The 26,017-nt window shown below is 38.2% G+C and overlaps 1 protein-coding gene across 1 annotated transcript in view; it reads right to left on the reverse strand.

The window, feature by feature from the left end:
• Positions 1 to 26,017, reverse strand: part of LOC100766498 (transmembrane 9 superfamily member 2-like) — a 46,251-nt gene that overhangs the window by 1,290 nt on the left and 18,944 nt on the right. The window contains exons 8-14 of the mRNA XM_035450137.1: positions 25,426 to 25,558; positions 23,128 to 23,247; positions 22,643 to 22,700; positions 13,172 to 13,331; positions 11,884 to 12,032; positions 7,567 to 7,678; positions 3,762 to 3,933 (exon numbers count right to left, since the gene is read on the reverse strand). Coding sequence (XP_035306028.1) covers positions 3,762 to 3,933; positions 7,567 to 7,678; positions 11,884 to 12,032; positions 13,172 to 13,331; positions 22,643 to 22,700; positions 23,128 to 23,247; positions 25,426 to 25,558 — 904 coding nt within the window. The remainder of the gene's footprint in view (positions 1 to 3,761; positions 3,934 to 7,566; positions 7,679 to 11,883; positions 12,033 to 13,171; positions 13,332 to 22,642; positions 22,701 to 23,127; positions 23,248 to 25,425; positions 25,559 to 26,017) is intronic.

Genomic DNA, 26,017 nt, shown 5'->3' on the forward strand with positions numbered 1-26,017 from the left:
GAGTCCGTGTTTATGAAGCACTTTCTCTAGTCATGAAAGTGCTCAGATAGGTAAAGCAACTCGCCTTAGAATACACAGTCAATAAACAGCAGAGATGGAATTCAAGACTAGTTCTTTCCTTGACTACTCTTAAGATAGAAGTTTGATATCAACCACTTTGTAAAGAAAGACAGCAAAGAATTAACAGCAGGTAGACAGGAAAAACTGGACGTGGTAGTGGGCATAAGCCATCACTGGTGTGAGTTTCAGAGTGTGAACAACATAACAGTCTAAGAATGCCAGCACATATAGTCACTTTGGGAATAGCAGAATGTGTCCTTAAGTTCAGTCTTTTCAATATCATAGAATATCATCGAATACTGGCCAGTACGAGTTCCAGAATTAGAGTAGGGATGTAACTACTTACATTGATAAAAATAACATGATCTAAATATTTTCCAAACTCTTGAGAATACAGACATCTGTGTCTTGGCCTATAAAACCTAACACTTTCTTTGGTTTATAAATATAAACAGAAATCAAACTAGTCTGGTATTTAAGATTTTATGCAATTATTCCAGGTTTATCCTAGTCTCGATGGCCCCTATCCTAGAATAATGTAGAAAATGGAAACAGTCTACCTTCATTTCTAATTTTATGTGTATAAGTGTTTTTCCTGCATGTATACCTGCATACAATATGCATGAATTGCCCATAAAGGCAAGAAGAGGGCATCAAATCCCCTGAAACTGGAATTAGACACAGTTGTAAATCACCATATGGATACTGGGAATCAAATCCAGCTCCTCTGAAAGAATAGTCAATACTCTTAACCATGGAGTCATGTCTCCTACCTACATTTTTTTGTTTTGTTGTTGTTGTTGTTTTGTTTTTTGAGACAAGGTACCTCTGTGTAGCCCTGGCTGTCCTCACTCTGTAGACCAGGCTGGTCTCAAACTCACAGAGATCTTCCTGCCTCTGCATCCCAAGTGCTGGGATTAAAGGTGTGCACCACCACTGCCCAGATTCCTACCTCCATTTTATATGATGTTTTGAGTTGAATAGCATGGGAAAACTTGAGATATATCATCGATCCAAAAATATTGAGTAGAAACTTTCAAGAATAAATTCAATCAATAGGGAATTGTGTGTCATTCTGAATAGCATGAGGAAATTTTACATCCTTTTCTCAATTCTATATAGGCTAATCTAACCCTTTGTCCACAGTAGTGTATATACTAACTACCTTATTAACCACTTAGCAGCTGTCTAAGTTTTCAGGACAGCTATCAAAACACTGTGTTCAAGTAACCCTTGCACATAAGGCCATATCAAAATGGCTACATAATTTCCTTCACTTCATCAGGTAGGCATTGCATCATCTTACATCATCACAAAAAAGAAAGAGTATAGCACAAAAATATTTAGGGAGAAAGTGAGACACCATAGCAACATAACTTATTACTGTGAATGCTTTAAGTTTTCTATTTTATTATCAAGTACTGTTGATCTCTTATTGTGCCAAATTTGTAAATTATTACAGAGCTGTAGGTATAAGAAAATACTGTGTATACAATATGTATATATGATTCAGTATTATATATGATTTCAGGCATTCAACTGGGGTCTTAGACTGGTATCACCTGAATATGGGGAGACTACTATGTATCTAACTGAACATTATATAAATATATAATGCAGTAACTCATGAGGAGGGATGAGGTGATCCAAAGCAAAGATATGAGGAACTCAGACTCCATCTACAGACATTGATAATCACCAGTCTCACAAGCAATATTGAGAGAAAGAAAGCAGCTGCTAAAGAACCCAGACATAAAAGAGTTTGTTCTGTGTGCATGTCCATACTTCTGCAATCAAAGTTAAGACAAATTGATATCTGCTATTGGAAGTCAGGCTGGTCAAGCACTGAGCTGAACTCCTGGAGTCAAGTTTCAGAGGAGGAGGAGTGATGAACAAAGGGGTCAAGACCATGCTGGGGAAACCCACAGGAAAAGCTGATCTGAGCAAGTGGGAGCTCATGGATCCCAGACTGATAGCTGGGACACCTGCATGGGACCAAACCAGGCCCCCTGAACGTGGGTGTCAGTTAGGGGGCCTGAGGAGTCTATGGGGCTGCTGGCAGTGGAACCAGTGTTTATCCTTAGTGCGTGAACTGACTTTTTTGGAGCCCATTCCCTATGAAGGGATACTCTCTTAGCCTAGATACATGGGGGAGGACCTTTGTAACACATCAAACTGTATACTTATGATTCGTATGCATAATGCTTTTTTCTTGCATTGCTGGGAACTGAAACCAGGGTTGGTCTTGAACATGCTACTCAAGTGCTCTGCCACTAAGTTACACTCATTGGCCCTATTTGCATACTTCAGGGGGGAAAAGGTGAAAGGAAATAACACACATAATTGAATTAGAATACAATGATGAAAGTGCTGTGGTCTTCTGTCATAAATAGAACTGCTGGTAGGCAAGTTATGGTAGATGACCTAAAGAGTCTTTCCTGAGGAGATGATTCTAGCAGTATAACAAAAATAATCCAATTTTTAGGTGTATTTTAAAAAGACCTATAAAGATGCCTAGTTTATCAACTAATGTTTACCTTTTTCTGAAGGATTGTTCATATTTGTGTGTGTGTACCTATGTGTGCAGTATACACAACCATGTGTGTTATGATAGAGTGAACAAGAATGGTCCCATAGGTTCATGTATTTGAATGCTTATTCAGCAGGAAGTGAAATTCTTTGAAAGAACTAGAAGGATTAGGAGGTGTGTCCTTGTTGGAGGAAGAATGGCCTCCCTCCAGTAAGTGTGCCACTAGGGGGTGGGCTTTGAGGTTTCAGCCAGACCCTGTCTCTCTCTCTCTCTCTCTCTCTCTCTCTCTCTCTCTCTCTCTCTCTCTCTCTCTCTCTCCTCCCCTGTCTCTCTCCCTGCTACCTGTGGATCAGAATGTAAAGACTTCAGCTACTTCCCCCACATGACACATGTCACCATGTTCCCTGCAGTGATGATAATGGACTAACCCTGTACTCAAGTCCTTCTGCTTGTACAGTAAACACTTTAGACACTGACCTGCTTCCCCAGCTCCCAGTTTTCATTTGATGTGTTTGTTGAACCTGAATGCTAACTCTGAGAAAATACTTAACTTTTCTAATCTGTCTTATACAAATGATATGATCCAAGGTACTAAAACGCAAACTTAGTGAGGCAAGCTAAAACATGCTTTTGTGTTCAGAAGGTCTAATGCTGCTACAACTTCACTATATCTTCAACTAAGCCATTTTATAAAACATTTCATTTTTTTACCTGATTCAAGCACTAAGCATGAAAAATATCTCCACCATATTTGAACCAAAATAATAATCATCAACTTACTAACCATTTACATGTATATGCATCTTGTCCTTGACATAAAATTGCTAATATGACCAATTAGTTAATCTAACTTTAATAATCCAAAAGGTATTTAAATCTGTTAAGTTTTATACTTGAAATCTATTCAAAGTTGATTACATTGAACTCACTCTGTGGTTTAGAACACATCCCTGCTGATTAAAAATATCCACAAGGAAAAATCTTACAATGAAGTATGTAAGGTACATCCAGCTCCCTAGACTTCACAGTCTTTGATGCCAAAAACATATGAATGAAATGGTGACTTTGTTCCCTATTCCTTCCTCTAATCATTAATTGATGTCTGCTAGATTACAAATGTCTTACTCTTCAGAGAATCTAAAATATCTTACCTAATTCTGTTTCCACTTACCGGTGAAAAGGAAGAAAACCAGCACTAGGATCAATGTGTATCCAAAGTACACAAAGATACTTCCGATGTCAATGACATGAAGTTTGGTAAAGAAGTAATGAATTGCATACATCAGAATGTAAGTAGACGTAAAACTGCTTGTCAGAAAAGCTCTCCACCACCAACCATAATCCTGACAAAACAGAAAAAATAATATTATGTAGGTGAAATCTTAACTATAAATGGACTAGCATTTTTTTGAGACAGGGTTTCTCTGTGTAGCTTTGTAGACCAGGCTGGCCTCAAACTCACAGAGAGCCACCTGCCTCTGCCTCCAGGGTGCTGGGATTACAGACATGTGCCACCACTGCATGGCTGCAATTATTTTTATAACACACATGGATTCTATAACTCTATTATTAATTGAAAGTAGTAAAAGGTAGTGGCTAGAGAAATGATTCAGTGGTGAAGAGCACTGGCAGAACTTCCAGAGGATCCAGGTTTGATTCCCAGCACCCACATGGTGGCTCACAACTCTATCTCATTCCAGTTCCAGAGAATCTGATGCCCTCTTCTCGCCTCTGCAGAAACTGCACACACATGGTACACAGGCATACATGCAGGCAAAAAACCCATACATATAATGAAATAAAAAATAGTAAGAATATAAATCAAAGTTGAAGCTTCATAAGCAATTTAAACAAAACACATAATTATGTCATGTTTGAGATGCTCTAGCTACTGTAAACTCTGTTTTCAGGGATAGCATATATGCCCTCTTAAACATCAAGTTACAATTCATGGATGCTATTTTAAGACTGCCTCAGCCTTGGAAGGCATTCATCTCAGCTTCCTTTACTAACATGAGTTATGTTTTGTCCAGTTTGGAGTCTCTGTGTTAGCCACCATCTACTGCAAAAACTAAGTCTCTCTGACCAAAGCTGGCAGTAGGACCAATCAATTGTAATAAAAATATTCCAAAGGAAATATGTCAGGAACATCTTGCCCACTAAGGAAAACAATGGTAATGCTTTCCCCACTAGGGCCGAGAATCTGACCAAACTGGATGTTGACTAAGTTTACTATACTAGGCAGGAATTTCCTCCTGTCTAGAATATCTCAAATCCAATCAAAATCCAGTAACAGACTTGCCACTATTGCACCAATGGCATATGCCCTGCCTGGCTATTTGATATTATAACATGATAAGACTGCTGATGACAAATCTCCTTTGACAATCTCTTTATCCTCTTTCACTACTATAAGAACCAGACAACAGGGAGGGAGGTTCCAGGTCAGTTTCAGTTTGATTTGTCTATGTCCTATGACCAAAAGACTATCTAATATTAGTTGGCAACCAATAGTAGTGGCAAGAATATATATTGTTTAGTCCTAATGTGATGCCTGGATGAGCACCTCTGAGTCTCAGGGGACTTGGGAATAGGGAGCAGAACAAAAAATAACAGTCAGAGGAAGGAGCAGAGTATTGTAGAATGCGTTCTACTATGCACAGCATGGTCACTGCACTCTTGAACTCTCAGAAAGTGTGATTCTCAGCACCAGCCATGTACAAGACTGGGGCGACTAACATTCTATCACAGAAGGGAAGGGATCACAAGGCCCCACCCTCACCAACTATATAAATGAATTTAATTATTGTTAGAAAAGGGAGAGGTACGTTCTTCTGTGGTATAGCCACTGGTATATCACCCATGTTCCTATAAATAACCCCTCAACCAAGCTCCTCTCAGAAACCCTAACTATACTCCATAGGTTAGCAGAAAGAAAAGATACGACAGTGAAAGTGGGAAGAAGGGTATCAATAGGATTGGGGGGCACAGAAGAGTCACGCCATAAATATGACCAAATACATCATATAGACATAGGAAAAGTTCATGATTGGGCAGTTGTGTTGCTGAGGCTTTATGTGTGTAGCTTCTGACATTCCTAGGAGACACAATCTGACAGCAAACACCCTGTTCCTTTGGCTCTTACAATCTTTCTGTCCCCCTCTTCCCCAGTGTTTGCTGAGCCTTAGGTACAAAAGTGTTTTATAGATGTATCTATTAGGACTGGGCTCCACAACGCTGCATTTTTATTGGTGTGATTTGCTGCAGTGCTCTCCATCTGTTGCAAAAAGAAGTTTCATAGACATACCAAAGTGGATGGGGGAGGGGAGCCCATCAGGCCTCAACCCTACACAAAGACAACTAAGGAACACTAAGAACTCCTCAGGAAGAGTGTGCCAACTGGTTATTTCATACTAAATGGTTAGCTCTGAAAACATATATCCAAGTAACGTTATACAAACTGAGAATATTACATTTAAGGATTTATATGTATATATCTATATGCATGCAAAAACAATTTTAGAAAGAGACTACAAATTTAAAAGAAACAAGGAAGGGTATATGGGAGTGTATTCACAAAGGAAAGGGAAAGAAGAAATGTTGTAAATAGATTATAATCTAAAAAATTAAAGATATAGGAAAAGTTCATAAAAAAACTTATTATTGAAAAAATGCTATCCTATGCCTAGTGATTCTTTAGGTCAGGTACAAGAAAAAATACTATATAAATTTAAGATGGACCTTATAGCTAATGGGATTTCCTTTCACTGGCTAAATCCAGGATCTATGGTAGACATGACTGAGGTCAACATGCAGCCTAGTCTTGCCATGCCCCATGGACTGTGCTGTTTTCCTTTGCTCACTGTGATGTGTGTCTTTACTCTGTGATAAACTCTAGTCACATGCATATTGATGCTTGGTACCATAAGATCTTCTGGTTAATATCTGATGTTTAAGAAGTCCCAAATATTTTCTAAGCAAAAAAAATATACCCATGATATGCTTGCTTCTTTGGACTCATTAATGATTGTTACACATTCTCTTTATGATAAAATCCACCAGAGAATTTATCAGTAGCTAAGTATAATGCATATTTAATTATATATTTATACCTATAGCTCCAGAACAAAATGTTGCAAAGCAACAAATATTATAATCATTCTGTTAACTCTTCATTGCCACCATCAGATAATGACATTTAATTACAATATGATGACTTATGAGATTTAACCTATCTTTCCCTAGTGCTAACCCTGAAACAATGTGAGATTTAAGAGATAGCTTAGCAATTAAAAGGTGGTGCACACATGTTTGTGCGCACATGTGTGTGCGCGCGCATACACACACACACATACACACACACACACACACACACACACGAATGAATAAATAAATAAATAAATAAATAAATAGGATAAATCATTTTTAAAAGAGAGACAGAAAACAAACAACTATTTACTACATTACCAGTCATTCAAGTGATATCAAGGAGAAAAAAATGAGGATGAAATAAAAAGTACTATTTGTGATAATATGTTAGAAGAAAAGGACCTGCAGCAGGGACCTCAATCCCACAAAATACAATCCTGGAGGATACTGCAAAGAAACCTTTAATTATATTTTTAAATCACTAGGTCTTTTACATGTCTAAGCTCAAATTAGTCACCTACCATCATATTTATAAACTCAAACCGGCCCCCCACTGACATATTTTTCAATATTGACTGAATAACAAGCAGAAATTATAGTAACCACTCAAAGAGAAATTGCTTCCTTTTTAAATCTTGCATCAAAAGTAACACTCGGTAGCTACATCAAAGTCAAAATATATCACTAGGAAAGCATAATATAAAACTTATTCCAAGCAGTAAAAATCATGAAGTTACTATTTACTTCAATACCCTTTTGAGCACATACTCTGATTCCAATAATGTAAGTTTAGAATAATTAAGTAGCATTAATATCTATGTCTTTACCTCAACAGACAGTCGAAAATAGCACAGCAGAACCGTAACCTCAGAACAGGAAATCATAAGAATTAAGAAAATCAGGAAAAGAAAGGCAAACAGGTAATACATATGAGGAGACCTAAAAAAAGCACAAGTTTTAAAATTACATTACATTTTTACATTACATAGAAAAAGATTAGTCCAAATATATACAAAAGACTATCACACAATTCTCTGATTTTTTCTTCTCTCTCTCCTCCTATCCCCCTCCCCTTCTTCCCCCTCTTTGAAATATGGTCTATCTACATAACTCTGGCTGTCCTGGAACTTACTATGTGGACTTGATCACAGAAATCCACCTGCTTCTGCCTCCCAAGCGCTAGGATTAAAGGTCTGCACTGCCATGGCTGCCCAGTCTTTAAATCTTTATTCCAATCTTCCATCCATCCATATAGTGTGAAAGAAATCTCTTGCTAACATAGTTTTATATTTGAGCCTCATCTTCTCTAGATACAAGTACAGCCACTTATTACCCATGTTTATCTGTTTACATAACTAAGTTCTCACTTGGGACTCATCATTATCTCTATACACATTTTATTAAACTGTCATTTTAGAAATGAAAGATTTGTAAATGCCATAAATACCACTAAATACATTATATTCCAGAAAACGACACTCAAATATGCCTTTGCTCTTGAAGCTCTAAAGATGCCTCTCCAACTATATCTTCAGTGTGGCAGAGAAAATTCTATTAACTAATCTTTCAAACATGCATCTTTTTATTAAAATTTTAAATTATTTTACATACCAAACAGTTTCCTCTCTCTCATCTCCTTCCATTTCCCCCCACCTCCTTTCTATTCCCCCTCATCCACTCCTCAGGAAGGGTAAGGCTTCCCATGGGAGTCAACAAAGCTCCTCCTACATAGTGGAGAGGGTGCCTAAACTTGCTTTCCCTTGTAATCAGATTGGCGACTACCTTAATTGTCATCATAGAATCATCACCTGGTAACTATTGGAAACAGATGCAGAGATCCACAGCCAAGCACTGGGCCGAGCTATGTGAGTTCAGTGGAAGAGAAGGAGGAGGGATTATATGATCAGGGGTGGGGTGTCAAGATCATGCTGGGGAGACCCCCAGTGAAAACATGCATCTTTTAAAAATATGTATGTGGGTTGTATTTAGAGCAAACTAAAAGAAATAAATGACCCCCTTCGTTATTATAAAGCTGAGCTGATTACATTTTTAAAAGCCCCCCTGCAGCCAAGCATCATGGAACATGCCTGGAATCTCAATGTCTCAGGAAGCTAAGACAGGAGGATGGCAAATTCAAGAGCAGTTTATATAACTTGGTGAGGCTGACTCAAAAGTAAAAAGGAAACAAAAGAGGGCTATGGATAAAAATCAGGGATGGAGCTCCTGCTTTGAGCACATAAAGCCCGAGTTCCAGTCCCCAGTATAATGAAATTCATTCACTAGGATTAATTTCTAAAGCTGAAAATACTGAAAAAAACATTAAATTAATAAATACTTCATTTGAAGTATAATATGAACTATATATTTGGGTGTGAGGATAAGGAGCAGGGTTAGGGAGAAATGTTCTATAACAAACTTGTACGAGTTGCACACACTACTTTTTCAATATACAAAATACTGATTTTTATTTTGACACCTTCTTTGATGGATTTTTTCTCTGAAGTTGACCCTAGGGCCTTGGACATGTTAAGCAGGCAGCGAACCATATATGCAATCTGCCTGCCTCAGATTTTACTGTTTCCCTTTCAAACCCATTCGTCACAATACTAACTCAAAAGTAAGTCCTTAGAATCACTTGACTAAATCCAAGTTTTGAGGACTTAAAAGATTTGTTTGAGCCGGGTATTGGTGGCGCACACCTTTAATCCCAGCACTCAGGAGGCAGAGGCAGGCAGATCCCTGTGAGTTCGAGGCCAGCCTGGTCTACAGAGCTACTTCCAGGACAACCTCCAAAGCTACACAGAGAAAGCCTGTCTCGAAAAACCAAAAAAAAAAATTGTTTGAGCCAGGCATGGTGGCATACACCTTTGATCCCAGCTCTTGGGAGGCAGAGATAGGAGGACCTCTGAGTTCCGGGCCAGCATGGTCTACAGCTGGTATACAGATTCAGTTCCAGGACAGATTTGTTTGAAAGACAACTTCGGTTAAAAAAGTTATTATAAAAAACAGCACAGCTACTTTATTTTACTTCTTTTTTAAAGCTAATTTTTTTAAAAAAAATTGTGTGTGTGTGTGTGTGTGTGTGTGTGTGTGTGTGTGTGTGTGTGTGTGTGTGTGTGCGCGCACAAGCGTGGAGCTGGAACTAAAAGCTGTCTGATGTGGGTGCTGGAAACAAAATCCAGGACCTCTGGAAGAGTAAGCAACCTCAACCATTGTCACTCCAGCACTGGCTTTTTACTTCTTATTGCCTTTGTCCATCTCCAAACTTCTCCATAGTAATACGACAGCTAAGAACCAGAAAGTAAGAAAGGGGCTAAGCCCTTGTGGTGGCACACGCCTTTAATCCCAGCACTCAGGAGGCAGAGGCAGGCGGATCTCTGTGAGTTCCTACAGAACTAGTTGCTATATGTAGCCCAGGCTGGACTGGTCCCAAGCTCTTCCTGCCTCAGCCTCACCAATCGCTGGAATGGCAGGGGTTGCAGGCATTTGTCATCACACAAGGATGACTTTCCTTCTTTGCAGTGTTGAGTATAGAATCCAGGGCCTTGTGCATCCTAAGCAAGCACTCTACTACTAAGCTACACCCCAGCTCCAGCTATCACACTTTTAAACAGAAAGCACAATTACTTAGTTTGCAAATAATACAACAACCACATTATTATAATTCTTACATCACAACAGATCAAAAGTAGCAAATAAAACTGTATAAAGAAGCAGGCATTCTGACACAAGAACTAATAACTGACAGGAAGAAAACAGAAAAGGACTATGTACTATGTCAGTACACATGAAAACCCAGAAGCCAATAAAACCCATAGTCTTCATATCAATTTTAGCAGAGGAACTCTAAATAAATACTCCTTTGGAAAGCAAAGATGAAGACATACAAATCACATTTCTCCTTTCTTTATTTATGTACCTCCCACCCTAGGGTTTCCATACCCCTGACCTCCCACAAGGTTCAGTTACAGACATGCTTCTCTGAGTCATGTACAACAGCTTACCAAGAGGTTAATTTTTAAATTTTAACCTATTTTGTGTGTGTCTATGTGTGTGGGTGTATGCATGGCACTGCACATGTGTGGAGGTCATAGGATTATTTGTAGGAGTCCATAGATCAAACTCAGGTGGTCAATCATGGCAGCAATACCCACACACATACTGAACAATCTCAGTGGCCTCTATTATATTTTATTTATGTGGATATCTGTTTAAGTATATGCTCTCTCTCTCTCTCTCTCTCTCTCTCTCTCTCTCTCTCTCTGTGTGTGTGTGTGTGTGTGTGTGTGTGTGTGTGTGTGTGTGTGTGTGTGCCCACAAAGGTTATAAATGTGTGTGTCAGATCTACAGAACGTGGAGTTACAGGAAGTTGTGAGTCACCTGATGTAGGGGAAGCTGTAGCCACGCCTACAGGTCGCTACAGGCTGGCTAGGTCGCTCTGTAAGTAAGGCTTTTCCCTATTAAATACCCTTATATTTTTACCTGACTCCGTATTGGTAATTGCCCACTATAACCTGACATAGGTACTGGGAACTGAATTAGATCCTCTTGAAGAGCAGCAAGTACTCTTAGCTGCCGAGCCACCATTACAGCCCCCACCCCTGGTTATTAATTTTTTAAATAAGTCTTTATAAAGAATTCTATTAGAGTCATGGTTTGTTTGTTTGTTTGTTTGTTTGTTTGTTTTGGGGGGGTTGAGTCAGGGTTTCTCTCTGTAGCTTTGGAGCTTGTCCTGGAACTAACTAGCTCTTGTAGACCAGGCTGGTCTTAAACTTACAGAAATCTGCCTGCCTCTGTCTCCCAAGTGCCGGGATCAAAGGCGTGTGACACCACCCGGCTAGTGTCAACAATCTTACTTGGCATGAATAAAGTCCTATGTTCAATCCTACCAACATAAACTTTCTCGTTTTTATAAAATATGTATATTGCTATAAACTAAAGCCATTTTACTGTGCTGTAGAACATTAGAACTTACTTTTAATTTAATTTAATTTTGGTACCCATTATCCATAGTCTTTGATTTTATCTTTGAACATTACATACAAGTACTGAACTATTATACTATTACTGAACTGTCACTGTATAAATATGCACTATTATTGTGTATTAAACTACACTTGAGTTTATTGAGATGTGATACTCACCAAATACGGTTTAGAATGTAAGAAAGTTGTAAAAACATACAGCCAAATGGTAAAAGACTGCCAAGTATAATGGTAATGGTTGGTTTTGTAAAGAATCTCCTTTGAGTCCTCACACGACGAGTCTGGTATGCACGAACCGGAAACTGAAACTAAAATAAAAATAAAAATGCATGAAGCAACAACAGGATTGAATGAAACAAATCCACAGTCATAATGACAATTCAATACAGAATCCTGAATCTGAATAACACATAAATGTCATGTGGGCTAGGACTAGATCACAACCATGCAATAAAGGTATGATGTAAACAGGAATATTTTATACACACACACATACACACACACACACACACACACACACACACACACACACACACACACACCAACATATATAATTTGTAGTAGTTAGAGTAAATTTTTAGTAGTTTTTTAATAAAAGTATAAAAAGTAACAGGTAAAATAACTTTAAGAGTCTATTTTATTTAATATAAGAATATTATCAATCGAGGTCAAGTGTGGTGATTTACACACAGGAATGGTGCCATCAAACCCCATTTTCTCGAGGAATTGAACCCAGGACTTCCTGCATGGTAGCCAAGCACTCTATCAACTGATCTGCAGACCTGGGCATTTACCTTCCCAAATACATTCCAAAGGAGATCTATAACAAGATTTGTTTGTGACTATTCTAATATGAATAGATGTGTTTAAAAGCTCCCTCCAAATTTACCAAAAATTTGATCTTTTAAATAAATTCATCAATGAATTTGTCAATATTGCTCATTTTTTCTTTTTCCTCCTTTCTATAGAACTCCATTTCCCATTCCATTGGGTTTTCTGTTGTTTGTTTGTTTTATTTTCCCCCTGCCATCTCAAACTAGTTTTGTACAGTCCTCTTGCAGAATAGTCACATCTAGTCTTTTGGGGGCATCTGTTTCTTTTCTCCTATACATAGAATTAGGCTAACTTCAAATCTGTAACTGAACATCCCATTTGCCAATTGTATCTTTGCTCTCTTCTCCCACTATAGAAACATTTAATTTCCAAGAAAGTTGACATAGGCTTTTTATATACTATGCCCATTTTATTTTGTCCATCAGCGATAAAAAGAAATGCAAATACCCTATGGTGTGAGAAGTATATTAAATAGTATCTTTTAAAATGTCACTGTCTTTTACTTACTTATTTTTATAACTTCAATTCAAAAATGATTATAATGTTTCAGTGGCATTTTGCATTTTATATATAGTATATACACAGTAAGATTTCCAGTATTCTGGAAGTTTACCTTGTCCCTTTTCCCAAAGAACACTCCCAAAAATGTTAATGGTGTTGAAACTCCAAAGCAAAGTGTAAAAATGGTTGCTAATGAATCAAAGGATATGGCAGCTGATGAACCTTCCATCCAAAGACTTAGATTCATAATAAAGATATCCGTGAAGACAATTCTGAGGAAGGGGATGGAGAATATCATTAGACAATATACTTCCAGGAAAATATCATAAATATATTTAATGCAAATGCCAGCATGTTCTTTTGGTGAGAATAATTCGTTACAATGTTAAACCCTAGAAACATATTATATCACAGTGCACAAATTGATCCTTGAGCTGAGACTTAAACATGATATCATGTAACAGCAATTTGTTATAGGATATAATTTACAAATCCTCTCATCTTTACATCTTCAAAATCTAGCAGAAATTAAGTAAGGTATGGATTAATATACCAATATACAATATAATGAGCCCAATGAAGAAACAATATATGGAAAAACAGATTTTTGGAACCTAGACTGAAATAGGCTATATGATGCACTCAAAATCAACAGAACAGCTAAATGAAGTAGCTACATTACTGGGCAATACTAATTGTATCCCTACTTGTTTCAGATAAATTTGTGTACTGATAAAAGTGTCAGTGTGGGAATGATATGATTGTTTTAGAATACCTAAAATACAAAGTTGGAAAAACATAGACAGAGACTAACTTATGGAAGTCCCTGAATGTTAAGGAAAACAGACTTTATTCCATCAAAATCAAGGATGAATTAGAGACATATTAATTCAGTGTAAACATCCTCCTATTTTCAAGAGTTGTTTCTTACTTCTCCTTAATCTATGTTGTCCCTGCTCAAAATAAAAAATAAAAATAAAAATGAGCTGAAGAGATTTAAACTCTAATTTGTTATAATTAAATGCAATTTCTCTGGGGGGTCAACCTATGGGGAAAAATGACAATAGAAAGGAGCCAAAACTAGAAAGAGTCTGTATTATGTGATAGTTAAAACATAAAAGGAATTGTCATAAAATATATAACAGGAGTCTGACTAAAGACAGCATATTGAACTCATGCATTTGGATCTGCTTCTGTTTCAAAACCCTGATAAAATTATAGTAAAGGTGATTATAAGAGGCCACAATTGCAAAAGTTTTGATGATATAGGGAAGAAAAACTTTGGAACAAATTTTAACTTTAGATAATGACTGGATAGATAGTAACTAAGTTAACACATCTGAGAAAGCTGCCTTCCGACCTCACAGCAAGGAAGCTGAGAGGCAACTGAATTTATATCGAGAGTTCCAAAAAGGTGAAGGAATGTTCAGAGGACAAGTCCATCTGTAAGCATGCATAAAAAGGAGACCTATGAAAGTTAGCCTAAGAAGCCCCAAATTCTCATTCCCACCAGTCACAGCCCCGTAACTTCCCTTCCGCTACCTCAGCAGAAGACTGTCTACTCTCAGAAAGAAGCCTTCAAACTCAGGAGACTGACTTTTAAAATCTATCATAAGGCATCCTTGGAGCAATTAGCAGAGATATTACAACCATAAAACAAGAAGAGAAACTTTTAAGGACTTTTGAGGTAATAAAAGCGCTCTTGGGAGTTAAAAATATGACAAGAGGAATTAAAACCTCAATAAAACGGTTGAGAGATAGATCTGATAAAATGTCTTAAAAGCAGCACAACAGAACAGCAAAGAACATAACAAGAGGACAATACCACATACAAAACATTAGATGAGTAAGCCAGAGTGCTGGTATTAAAAGCATGTGCCACCATGCCAGGCTCATTAATGGGCTCTTTCTATGGACCTTGTTTGAAATAAATGTCCACCTTTGACTAGCCTTTGAAAACATCTCTATCACAAGGTAACTATGCCTGAACTCTCCCAGCACTCACATCTATCACCAGAGAGAGGGAACGTATTAACAGCCACCCCATAATACATGGCTGGTTAAACGTTGCTTCTACTTTTCAGGAAATAACTCTTCCATTTTAAGTTCTCTCAAGGTCCATCCCAAAATTAGAATTCTAATGTTACCTTCCTATTTGTTATGTCTTTTCAATACCTTATTCGGGAACACTGCACTGGACACTTTCTCTTCTTCAATTGTAAGTCACTTGGTCATTTTAAAACCAATGTCCACTACTGGTTCTTTCATTTTACAATTTGTACTTCACCTCCCCACATACGTGTATTTAAGATACACTGTTTTCAGTAGGTATATCTATTCTACTCTTGAAATATTTTCACACTACTGGAAATACAGCTTCAATTTCTTCCAAACAATAACAAAACCTCTGCTTCATGGCTTTAAAATGTTTTGTAACTTATAAGGAAGCCTGGTTTTCCATGATTCAACCACACCCCTCAAAACACTTTTAATACCTTGCTGCTCTAATGGATTTGTTTAGCCATAATATCCCTTTGCCAAATTCTCTACTTTTGAGATTCATTTCAACTGTTATCATTCCTTAGCCAGAAAACTACTCCTCACGTGACAAATCACAACCTCCCTTCTTAGACAAACTCAAACCATCTCAACAATTTGCCTTTAGGAAGTATGCTCTAGAATGTTAGTATGAGGCTTAACAAATCGATAACTATTCTGCAGCATCATGTTTTTGCATACTGAAAATTTCCTCCTATGTCAACCTTATTATTTCTAGACTTTTAATAGCATAATATCTAGAGTTAAACAGTAACAATATTTGATAAATGGACTACATGAAATTAAAACTCTTTTGCATAGTAAAAGAAACAATCAACACAATGATGCAACTGTGGTGGTGTTTTGTTTGTGATGTATAAGTAGCATTGTGTGGTATATTGACTTTTCAGGGGTACTTCTTGGGCCTAAATTCTGCGCATGCTCCCATACATGACCCTACACTCAGACACATACACAGTCAACACTAACTGGAATCAATGGGTTATAAAGAAAAAGAGGAGGTATGACTTTGGGAGGGTGATAAGGGAAAGATGGAAGAAGTCGGAAGGAGGAATTCCATGCATGGGTACAATGGATATCATCGAAATCCACTGTATCCAAACATGGAATTCTTGATAGACACAAGATAGAAATTTTAAGTCATTCATTTGGGGAATGCACAGATGCTTAGCAGTTAATAGTGCTTCCTGCAAGCCCACCAGTTGGGAGGCAGAGACATGAAGGCATTTTCAAGCTTGAGGCCAACCTGGTTCACATAGCTAATTCTGTGCCAGCCAGGGCTACAAAGTGAGACTCTGCTTCACTAACGGTAAGGAGCTCCAAACAAACCTGTCTGTATAGAGTGAGCACTAGGAAAGTCAAGGTAAAAATAAAGGGCCAATAGCATAGCTCCTCCAAGAAAAGCGGCTGCTGCACAAACCTGATGCCCCAAGTTCATTCCCTGGATCCCACCCTGAAAAGAGAGAAGTAACTCCCAAAAGTTTTCTTCTCACCACACTCACGCTGTGCCACAAGCATACCCACACTTACACACACACACACACACACACACACACACACACACACACACTCATGCACACATCATTTACACAGGTGTGTGGTGTGTGCATGTACTCATATGCATATACATGCAACCACAAATCATTTTAAAATGAAAGAAATAAAAAATGTAAAAATAGAACAGAAAAAGGGAGTGGTTCTTGCTCTTCAAGAGGATCCAACTTTGGTTCCCATCTTCCGTATCCATCCGGCAGCTCACAACTACCTAGAACAGCAGTTTCTTTCAATCTGACACTCTCTTCCAGCTGGTGCAGACACCAGCATTCACATGTGCACGCCAACATACAGGCACACAGACATACATGTAGAATGAAATTTTAAAAATCTACACAGGTAAAAAGAACAGGAAAGCAGGTAATGGAAAAAAAAAAAGCTGCGAGAAGCCATGCAGGCAGTAGGAAATGTGAGAACAAACAGTTCACACTATGGAGCCCATGAAAGGGTCAGAAACCGATAACAGCGGGTTTTCTATGAGGAATGGGAAGAGGTGGGAAATGACTGAAGGAAGAGAATTTTGTAAAAGCTTTTGAGAAGTAGATATTTCTATCACCTCCTCCCTCACAGAAGATATCTGGAGGCTTCTTCTCTGGGCTAGAGAACACAAGGCATGGCAAAGGAACTGACTACTATACTCAGAAATATTTAAGCAGCCAAATGCACACTAAATTTTGCAGGTTTAAGCACCCTTTTTTCTCTCCCACATACCTCTTATAAGGCTAACATTCTCCCCAGACAGAGACTGGAAAATACATCTCTTGGCAAAATGAACAGACAAACATTTAAACCCTAAAGATAATATCCTAAGAGGTTTCCAGAAAAAAAAGAGAAAAGAGTAAAGTAGAGAGTGATAGAAGCAAGATACTCAATGACCTCTGGTCTCTACACATGCATATAACACACACACACACACACACACACACACACACACACACACACACACACACACGCACGCACGCATGCACGCACGCACGCACGCACACAGAGTAAAGACAAAACAAAAACTAGAGTGTCTAGTCAACCTACAGTGAGGCTCTGAGTCTCCATATGTCTCTGCATATTGATAGTGTTTATTGTTTTATTCCCACACACTTATCTGGGTCTCCTTATATAGCTCAGCCTGGACTAGTACTCCTTATAATAGATTATGCTGGTCTCAAATGTGGGGTGACCCTCCTGCCTCAGCTGCCCAAGTGCTGGGATTGTGGCATGCACCACTATGCCTAAATGTTCTCACACATACATATACATAAATATCAGCAGTTGTCAGGCCTTTGAAGAAGACATGAAAAATACAAGCTAAAAACAACTCTCAAAATGGGAAAGTAAACTTAAAAGAAATGACACTATCCATCAAAAACAGAATATGCAGTTAGCTCATTAATATCTTAACTCATGAGACACAGACAAAAGGTTTTGGTGTGTGTGAGAGAGAACTGTACCCTGTAGGATAAGGTGTTTCCACACTTGGTTCCCAGTTGTTGGTGATGTCTGGGGATGTTATAGCACTTTTAAGAGGTATGGCCTTGCTAGAATGCATGTCACTGAAGAGGGCTTTGAGAATTTATTGCCTTAGACCACTTCCACTTTGTTCTCTCTCTGCTTTTGTGCTTTGGGTTAAAGACGTGAACTCTCAGAGTCCTGTTACAGGCACTTATTTCCATCCTCCTTATCACTGTGGAGTCTCCCATGGGGACCATAAGCAAAAACAAAACAAACAAAGCCAAACAAAACCCTGTCCTTTCCATAAGTTGCCTTGTTCGTGCTGTTTTATGACAACAACATAAAAGTAACAAAATATACATGCTAAGCAATTTCTGTGTCAGTAATACACCTCTCTGTCCACAACAAGCCATATTTTAAAGGAATAGTCAGAAAAAAAGATGCCCAGTGTGGTGATGCACGCATGTAATTTCAGTACATGGAAAACTGAGACAGGAAGACTGACTCAACTTTGAGCCTGGCCAGGGTAGCATAGCAAGATCTTGTCTCAAAAACAAGCAAAAAACAAAAACATTTTTAAAAATCAATGATGATAATGCAAAAGAAGCGGTAAAATTTCAAACTCTAGAAAGAAGGAAAAATCTGGGTGTGGTGCTTCAAATCTCAGTGCACAGTGCAGGGGTTGCTACAAACATGAGGCCAATCTGACACACAGAGCAAGTTCCAGCCCAGCAAGGGCCACCTAGCCATGAGACTCTGTCTCCACAAAACAAAACAAAATTCATATCAGCCTGGGGAAAGTACCTGCTTTGCAAGTGCAAGGCTTTGGTTTTAATCCCCAGTGCTGCAACAAAATAAAAGTATTACAATTCATACAAAACAAAACAGGACACACCCTCTTTCACACCTTTTGCTATACAACAGACAAGCACTACAAGAAACAGTTGTAAATTCTATGTCAGAGGAAGTACTTGTATACATAAAACTTCTCAAATTTTGACAAGAAGGAAACACAGTAGGACTGGGCATGGATCTCAATTATTAGCAAGCATGAAAACCCTTATGATTGACAGCACTGCATAAAGCCCAGTGCAGTGGTGAGTACCTGTAATCCTAGCACTTGGGAAGTGGAGGCAGAAGGGTAAGAAATTCAAGGTTATCCTTGGATACATGACAAGTTCAAGGCTAGCCTGGGTGACAAGAGACCTTACCTCAAGAAAAAAAGTAAGTAACAGAAAAGAGAAAATAAAAGAAACTAGTATGGCATGATGGCACATACATTAGGGGACTGTCTTAGTTAGGGTTTCTATTGCCGTGAAGAGACAACACAGCAAGGCAACTCTTATAAAGGACAACACTTCATTGGAGTGGCTCACAGTTCAGAGTTTCAATCCATTACCATCATAGCAGGAAACATGGCCATGTGCAGGCAGACATAGTGCTAGAGAAGTTGCTAAAGTTCTGCATCTTGATCCACAGGCAACATAAGCACCTCTGTCTCACACTGGGTGTAGCTTGAGCATGAGACCTCAAAGCCGTCTTCCAAAGTAACACACTTCCTCCAACAAGGTCACACCTACTCCAACAAGGCCACACTACCTAATAGTGCCACTCCCTATGGTCCAAGCATTCAAACACATGAGTCTATAGGGGGCCATACCCACTTTAACTACCACAGGGACTGAAAATGGAAGATTGTAGGCAAGGAGTAAAGAAAAGGACCAATTAAAAATGAGTGAAGATTTGGGCCTGGGAGATGGCTCATGGATAAAGGCACTAGCTTTCAAGTCTGGTAGCCTGAGTTTGATCTCCAGAACTCACATGATGGAAGGACAGAACTAGTGCCTGCCTGTTGTCTTCTGGCTTCCATACTCTTGCCCTTGAACACACTCAATAAACAAACAAATAAAGATACACACACACACACACACACACACACACACACACACACACACACACGTTTGTAATGAAGTTTAAAAACTAAGTAAAGATTTGAATAGACACTTCACATGCCTAGCATATGTGTAGTGTTCTGGATAGCACTAGGAGTGAGAGGGGAAAGGGGAAAAAGACGGAAAAAGGAAGAAAAAAATGAAGGAGGGAGGGAAGGAAGGAAGGAAGGAAAATGGTTTTCTTAGGAATAGAAAGGAAGATCTGAAATGGATTCAGGAAGAGGTAAAAATAGATGTCCAATAGAAGAACAACCACTGATTGAGCCAGGCTGTAAAAGAAATAAGAAGGAACAGAAAGGATGACAATAGCGGGAAAGTATCCTTCAAATCATAGCTGAAGAGTTACTGCCTTTGTAAAGCCTTTCTGGGTGTGCCAAACTGGAGCAGCCTTTTCGTCCACTCTACCTCCACTACGTTTAATACATACTCCTGTAACTCCTGGTCTTTCTACCAAATAGAATTGTTACTAGTCACTATTTTACAGACCTTTTCATTCCCTTCTGCTATCTCAACAATTCATTAGTTTCTAAATTACCCAAAAGCAGCATTTCAAGATCATTTTCTATTTATTTCATACAAGGTGCTTACTAAATATGGTACAACAGTAACAACAACAAAAATCCTACAGGAGGAAAGATCAATAAATAACTATCTGGTACAGTGACTGATTCTTTTCCTAAAGTATTTATTTTTTATATGTGTTTGCATGGATGAATACATGACATGCATGTACATGCCACAGCACACACGTGGAGGTCAGAGAACAACTTGTAGGAGTTGGTTCTCTCTCATGTGGGTTCCTGGGCTCAAACTCAAGTTGTCAGGCTTGGTTGGCAGCAAGCGTCCCTACCTGCTGAGCCATTTCACCAGACCCCAGAAACTGGTGTGTGCATGTGTTATCACTAGGATTAAAATTACATATAAGGGCATTTGTACTGGCACTTTGTTACCAAAACTATTCAGTTTCAGATTAATCTGAGTCTTGAATGTAAAGCAAAATATACCTAGAAAATTGTCAAGGACATGTCTTTCCTACATAAAATGCATTCAACCCTTTACCCCAGAAAAGACCACCTATGCTTGCTCGAGCATACAGAAAACCAGATGGCTCTGTTCAAGGAGAATTGTGGAAGCAATTATTTATGCTAATCTAAGTCAGTCAAAGATTCTGAGGATTATAGATCTGATGTTCAATTTTATAACATTTAAAGTTGCAATGATGTTAATATTTTCTCTTGAGTTTACAGGAAACAAGATCCATATAGATGAAAATGAAATCTACTGAAGGCATCACTGAAGTTTATGGTACTATACTAAGTCATAGCATTATTACAGTATTTGCTGTCATTCTACCACTAGTGAGAAGATACTTCTCTCCTATCTGCTCTATACTAGTTTCAGTATAGGAGCTCTTCTTCTGTTGCAATATACCTGTAACTTTAAAGGCATGCTTTTAAAGTAAATAGGAATTATAGAATCATAATACAATTAAGACACAGTTCAATACTATTTTCGTTACAAATAAAAGATCGCCTTTGAAAAACACAACAAGGAATTTTTTCCATGGCATTAAAAACCATGGTGTGCACTGAATTGTGTTCTCTAAAATTGATATGTTAAGTAAGTCGTAACCACCAACCTTCTGTTTATAGATGGCTTTGAGACACAATTGGGTTTAGATGTGGTTGTGACTGTGGGGACCCAGGAGATTAGCACCATGATCTTAAAAAGAAGAGCTCTCAGAGAATAGCCCTCCTTCCCTCCCCTCCCCTAATCTTCCTTCCTAATCTCCCTGACTTGGGGGAAAACTGGTTACTTTAAAGCCAAGAAGACAGCACACAACTGTGCTAGAACTCTCAGACTCATTTGCCTGCAGAACTGGGTAAAAGTACATCTCTGTTTTTCAAGTTATCCTGCTTATGGTATTTTATTGTGGCAGCCCAAAATAAGCAAAATCTTCATGAAATATGGAGGTAAAATCCTAAGCAATCTCCAAGTTTATCAGTGAAGAACTGTGAGAAGAGAACTGGCTAAGACATAAAGAAACACTCAACTACACACACACACACACACACACACACACACACACAAAGTCATTAAGAGACTAACTGAACGATTCTCAAAGCCACTGCATAGCAGCAACCCCACCTCCATATTGACTACAAATGTACCTACATCTGTCACTAATGGTGCTGCAGTGGTGAGGAGAGACAGAAAAAAATAGTCACTGAAGGCAGCAACAAGGAGAATAACCAAATGACATGTATGAATTGTCACTGCACTGTGAAGTGTAATGCAAGATTCTTAACTATGATAAGCATTGACAGACTCTGCTTCAAAAACCAATATTAAAATGGGACATGAACAGTACAATTGCCATCTCTTTGTACTAGAGTTAAAAAGTAAAAGACAGAAAGAATGAAAACACAAAAGTAAGGGAATACTATAGCTATATAAAAGTGTAGCAGTCATTCAACCCCTTCCTACTAGTCATTATAGCATACATTTTTTTCCAAGATGAAACCTAAGAAAGAACCTAATTGTATACAGAGAAGAGAATATGAGATACCAACCCAGGAAACAGCAACGTTGTCAGCAAAAAATGAGTCTTCCACTTTCCACCCCTAAATGCTGAGGAAGTAAAAAAAAAAAAACAATATAGTTACTGAAATGCCTTGATTTAGACCATTTTACAAATACTGTAGTGTAGCCTGGTGGTGGTGGTGGTGGTGGTGGTGCACGTCTTTAATCCCAGCACTCAAGAGGCAGAGGCAGGTGGATCTCTGTGAGTTCGAGGCCAGCCTTGTTTGTCTACATAGTGAGTTCCAGGACAACCAGGGATACTCAGAGAAACCCTGTCTCGAAAAATTAAAATTAAATATAAAAGTACTGTAGTATAATCAGTACATTACAATTGTACTATAGTGTAATCAGTACAGAATTACAATTGTGTATGGTGGCTAAAATTCTTTGTAACATTTTCTAATCTTTTTAAGTTCTTTTAATTTCTACATTTAACCCACTAACTTCCCAGAGTAATAATAGTAGTGATGCTTACTCTTGTACATTTTGGCAGACACATATCCAGCGGGAATTTCCAGTAAGAACCATAGCACAATACCATAGTTCACTAAAGCCCTTCGATCAGCAGGGGTAAGAAAACCAAGGCCAGCCAAAACTGAAGGCAGAAAAACAAAGTGGGAGCTGCATGAGAATAGCCTCTAGATTGTTTAGGAATTTAAACATACCCATTAATACAAGGAAAGTACTTAAGTCATATTGCAAACAAGTAGCATTCACTTATCTACTTCGATGACAATTTCTTAAGTGGAAAGATTTGATTTTTCAGTTAAAGGTATTTGGATGTTTTATATTTGAATTAGTCTTTAATTTCATTACATCAAAATCATGCACTGTTTCCCCTTCCCATATTCCAACAGTCATCCCAAGAATAGCAAATTCTTTTCCTTCAAAAATGTCTTTTCTCAGCCAGAAGGTGGTGGCGCATGCCTTTAGTCCCTGAACTCTGGTGGCAGAGACAGGTGGATCTCTGTGAATGTAAGGCTAGCCTGGTGTACAGAACGATTTCTAGGACAGTCAGAACTGTCACACAGAGAAAACATGTCTCAAAAAAACAAACAAAAAATAATTTCTTTCCTCTGTATTTTGTCAAAGTGAGGAATTAAAAATTCAAGGTGAGGAAGTTTTAGGAGGAAAAAGTGCCTTCCAATTGGACTTTTAAAATTATCATTGACCTTTGAAACATCTAATAAGCCATTTTCTGTGCAGCTTTGCTTATTAAGTCATTGCTCTAGCTATCAAACAGTGACAAGCTCCATTTGGAGCTCATAAATTAAGACAACATGTGTTCATAGTTCATTGTTGGACAGACTACTAAAGATACAGTTCCAGAGCTGGGCATGGTAGCACACACCTGGAATCCCAGAATTTGGCAAGTGAAGGCAAGGGGATCAGAACAGAGCCTTGGCCACATAGAGACATCTAGACCAGTCAGTGCTACATAAGACTCTGTCTCAAAAACTAAAAACAGAAGCCTGCGGATTATAGCTCAGTAGCGCACTTGCCTAAAAGACACTAAGCCCTGGGCTTGATCCCTGGAGCTTCATAAACTGGTTCTGGTAACACATGCCTATTTAGAATATCATCATTTGGGTGGAAGAGGAAAAGAATTAGAAGTTCAATTCCATCCTCAGCTACATGAAACTCTAAGTAAATGCAAGATAAAATAAATAAGAATACCATTTGATTTAAATACTAATACCATTTCATTTATACACTTAAAGATCTGTACATGTAGGCTGAGATCATAGTTCAGTCTGCAAAGTGCTTACCTTGAAAATACAAAGACCCAAGTTCATTACCAAGAACATGTGCTAAAAATTTGGACACGAGCTGTTGAGATGGCTCATAGGTTAAGAGCACTGGCTGCTCTTCCAAAGGACCCAGGTTCAATTCCCAACACATACATGGAAGCTTGCACATGTCTGTAACTGCAATTTCAGTGCTTCTGAGACCCTCACACAGACATACATGCAGGCAGAACACCAATAAACATAAAATAATTTTAAAAAAGGACAGGCAGTGGTGGTGCATGTCTTTAATCCCAGCACTTGGGAGGCAATAGTGGGTAGATCTTTATGAGTTCAAGGCCAGTCTGGTCTACAGAGCAAGTTCTAGGACAGCCAAGGCTACGCAGAGAAACTCTGTCTCAAAAAATATTGGACATTGTATTGTGGTGCACTTTTATCCCAGCTCTAGTAAGGTAGACAGATGGTTCTCTGGGGCTTATTGGCTGGCCAGCCTACTTTAGTTAGAAAGTTCCAGGCCAGTGAGAAACCCTGTCTTAAAAAAAAAGATCAAAACTTCACACTTAAGCTTGCCATGGTATTTCAAAATGTTAGCCTTTGTTTCATGTGTTCCCTCAGTCCACTGAAAATATTCTACTTGTATCAATTTTCAATAATGCTTCTACCTTATTAAGGGAAGAAATATGTGCTGAGTTCTGGCTATGCTGGAACTCACTCTACAGACTAGGCTGGCCTGAAACTCATAGAGATCCGCCTGTCCGATCTGCCTCCTGAGTGCTGGGATTAAAGGCATGTGCCACTACTCCTGGCTGTGCTGAAGCTTTTAAACAAATTATTTAGAACTGATATAGAAACATTGTCAAACTCACATCCAGAATGCAAAAAGACAGAAATATGAATACTAAAAAGCATCAATTCTCTTAAAATTGAAGCTACATTTTTCAAAATCATTTTGTACTTATGAAACAAAACCTAACATATGTCAGCAGTTCATTACAAGTGGATAAGCTATACTTTAATGTACTCACATAAAGAAAAAAATGCCATAATGAAAACTTGTGTTCCTTGGCCAAGAAAGACTGACAGCAACATTCCATATTTCGGGAGTCTGAATATACTCCCATGAATCATTCTCCATCCAAACCGCCTCCAGTTATACATCTGCATGTGAGAAACTCTTTAATAAGTATGTAAGCAAATATGACTAAACATGTAAGTAAATATGACAAGTTACATGAAATGGAATTTTCCACTCAGGACAAACTAACTGGAAAGCAATTAATATGGAATCAGCATGTTTATAGATGCTATATAAGCATGCTACACTCTCTTAAACTATGTTTTGCACTAGAGGGGTGTGTTAATTATATAAGGCACACAGTTTTCTGTATTTTCACAAAGAAAGCAAAATTATTTAACCTAAGGTACTCAACAGATTCATAGAAATTTTAAATTCATCAGTATGTAATCATTTACAAGAACCAAAACAGTAAGTATAGTAGAACATAAATTATACTGCTTTGAAACATTTGGTATTTCTATCTCATGTTTAAAGGCAATTAAAAGTTTCTTGAAATAGTATTTTTAGTCATCAGAAACACATACAAAATATAACCAAAG

The sequence above is a fragment of the Cricetulus griseus genome, chromosome X (genome assembly GCF_003668045.3).
Source record: "Cricetulus griseus strain 17A/GY chromosome X, alternate assembly CriGri-PICRH-1.0, whole genome shotgun sequence".
In the NCBI taxonomy this organism is placed as follows: domain Eukaryota; kingdom Metazoa; phylum Chordata; class Mammalia; order Rodentia; family Cricetidae; genus Cricetulus; species Cricetulus griseus.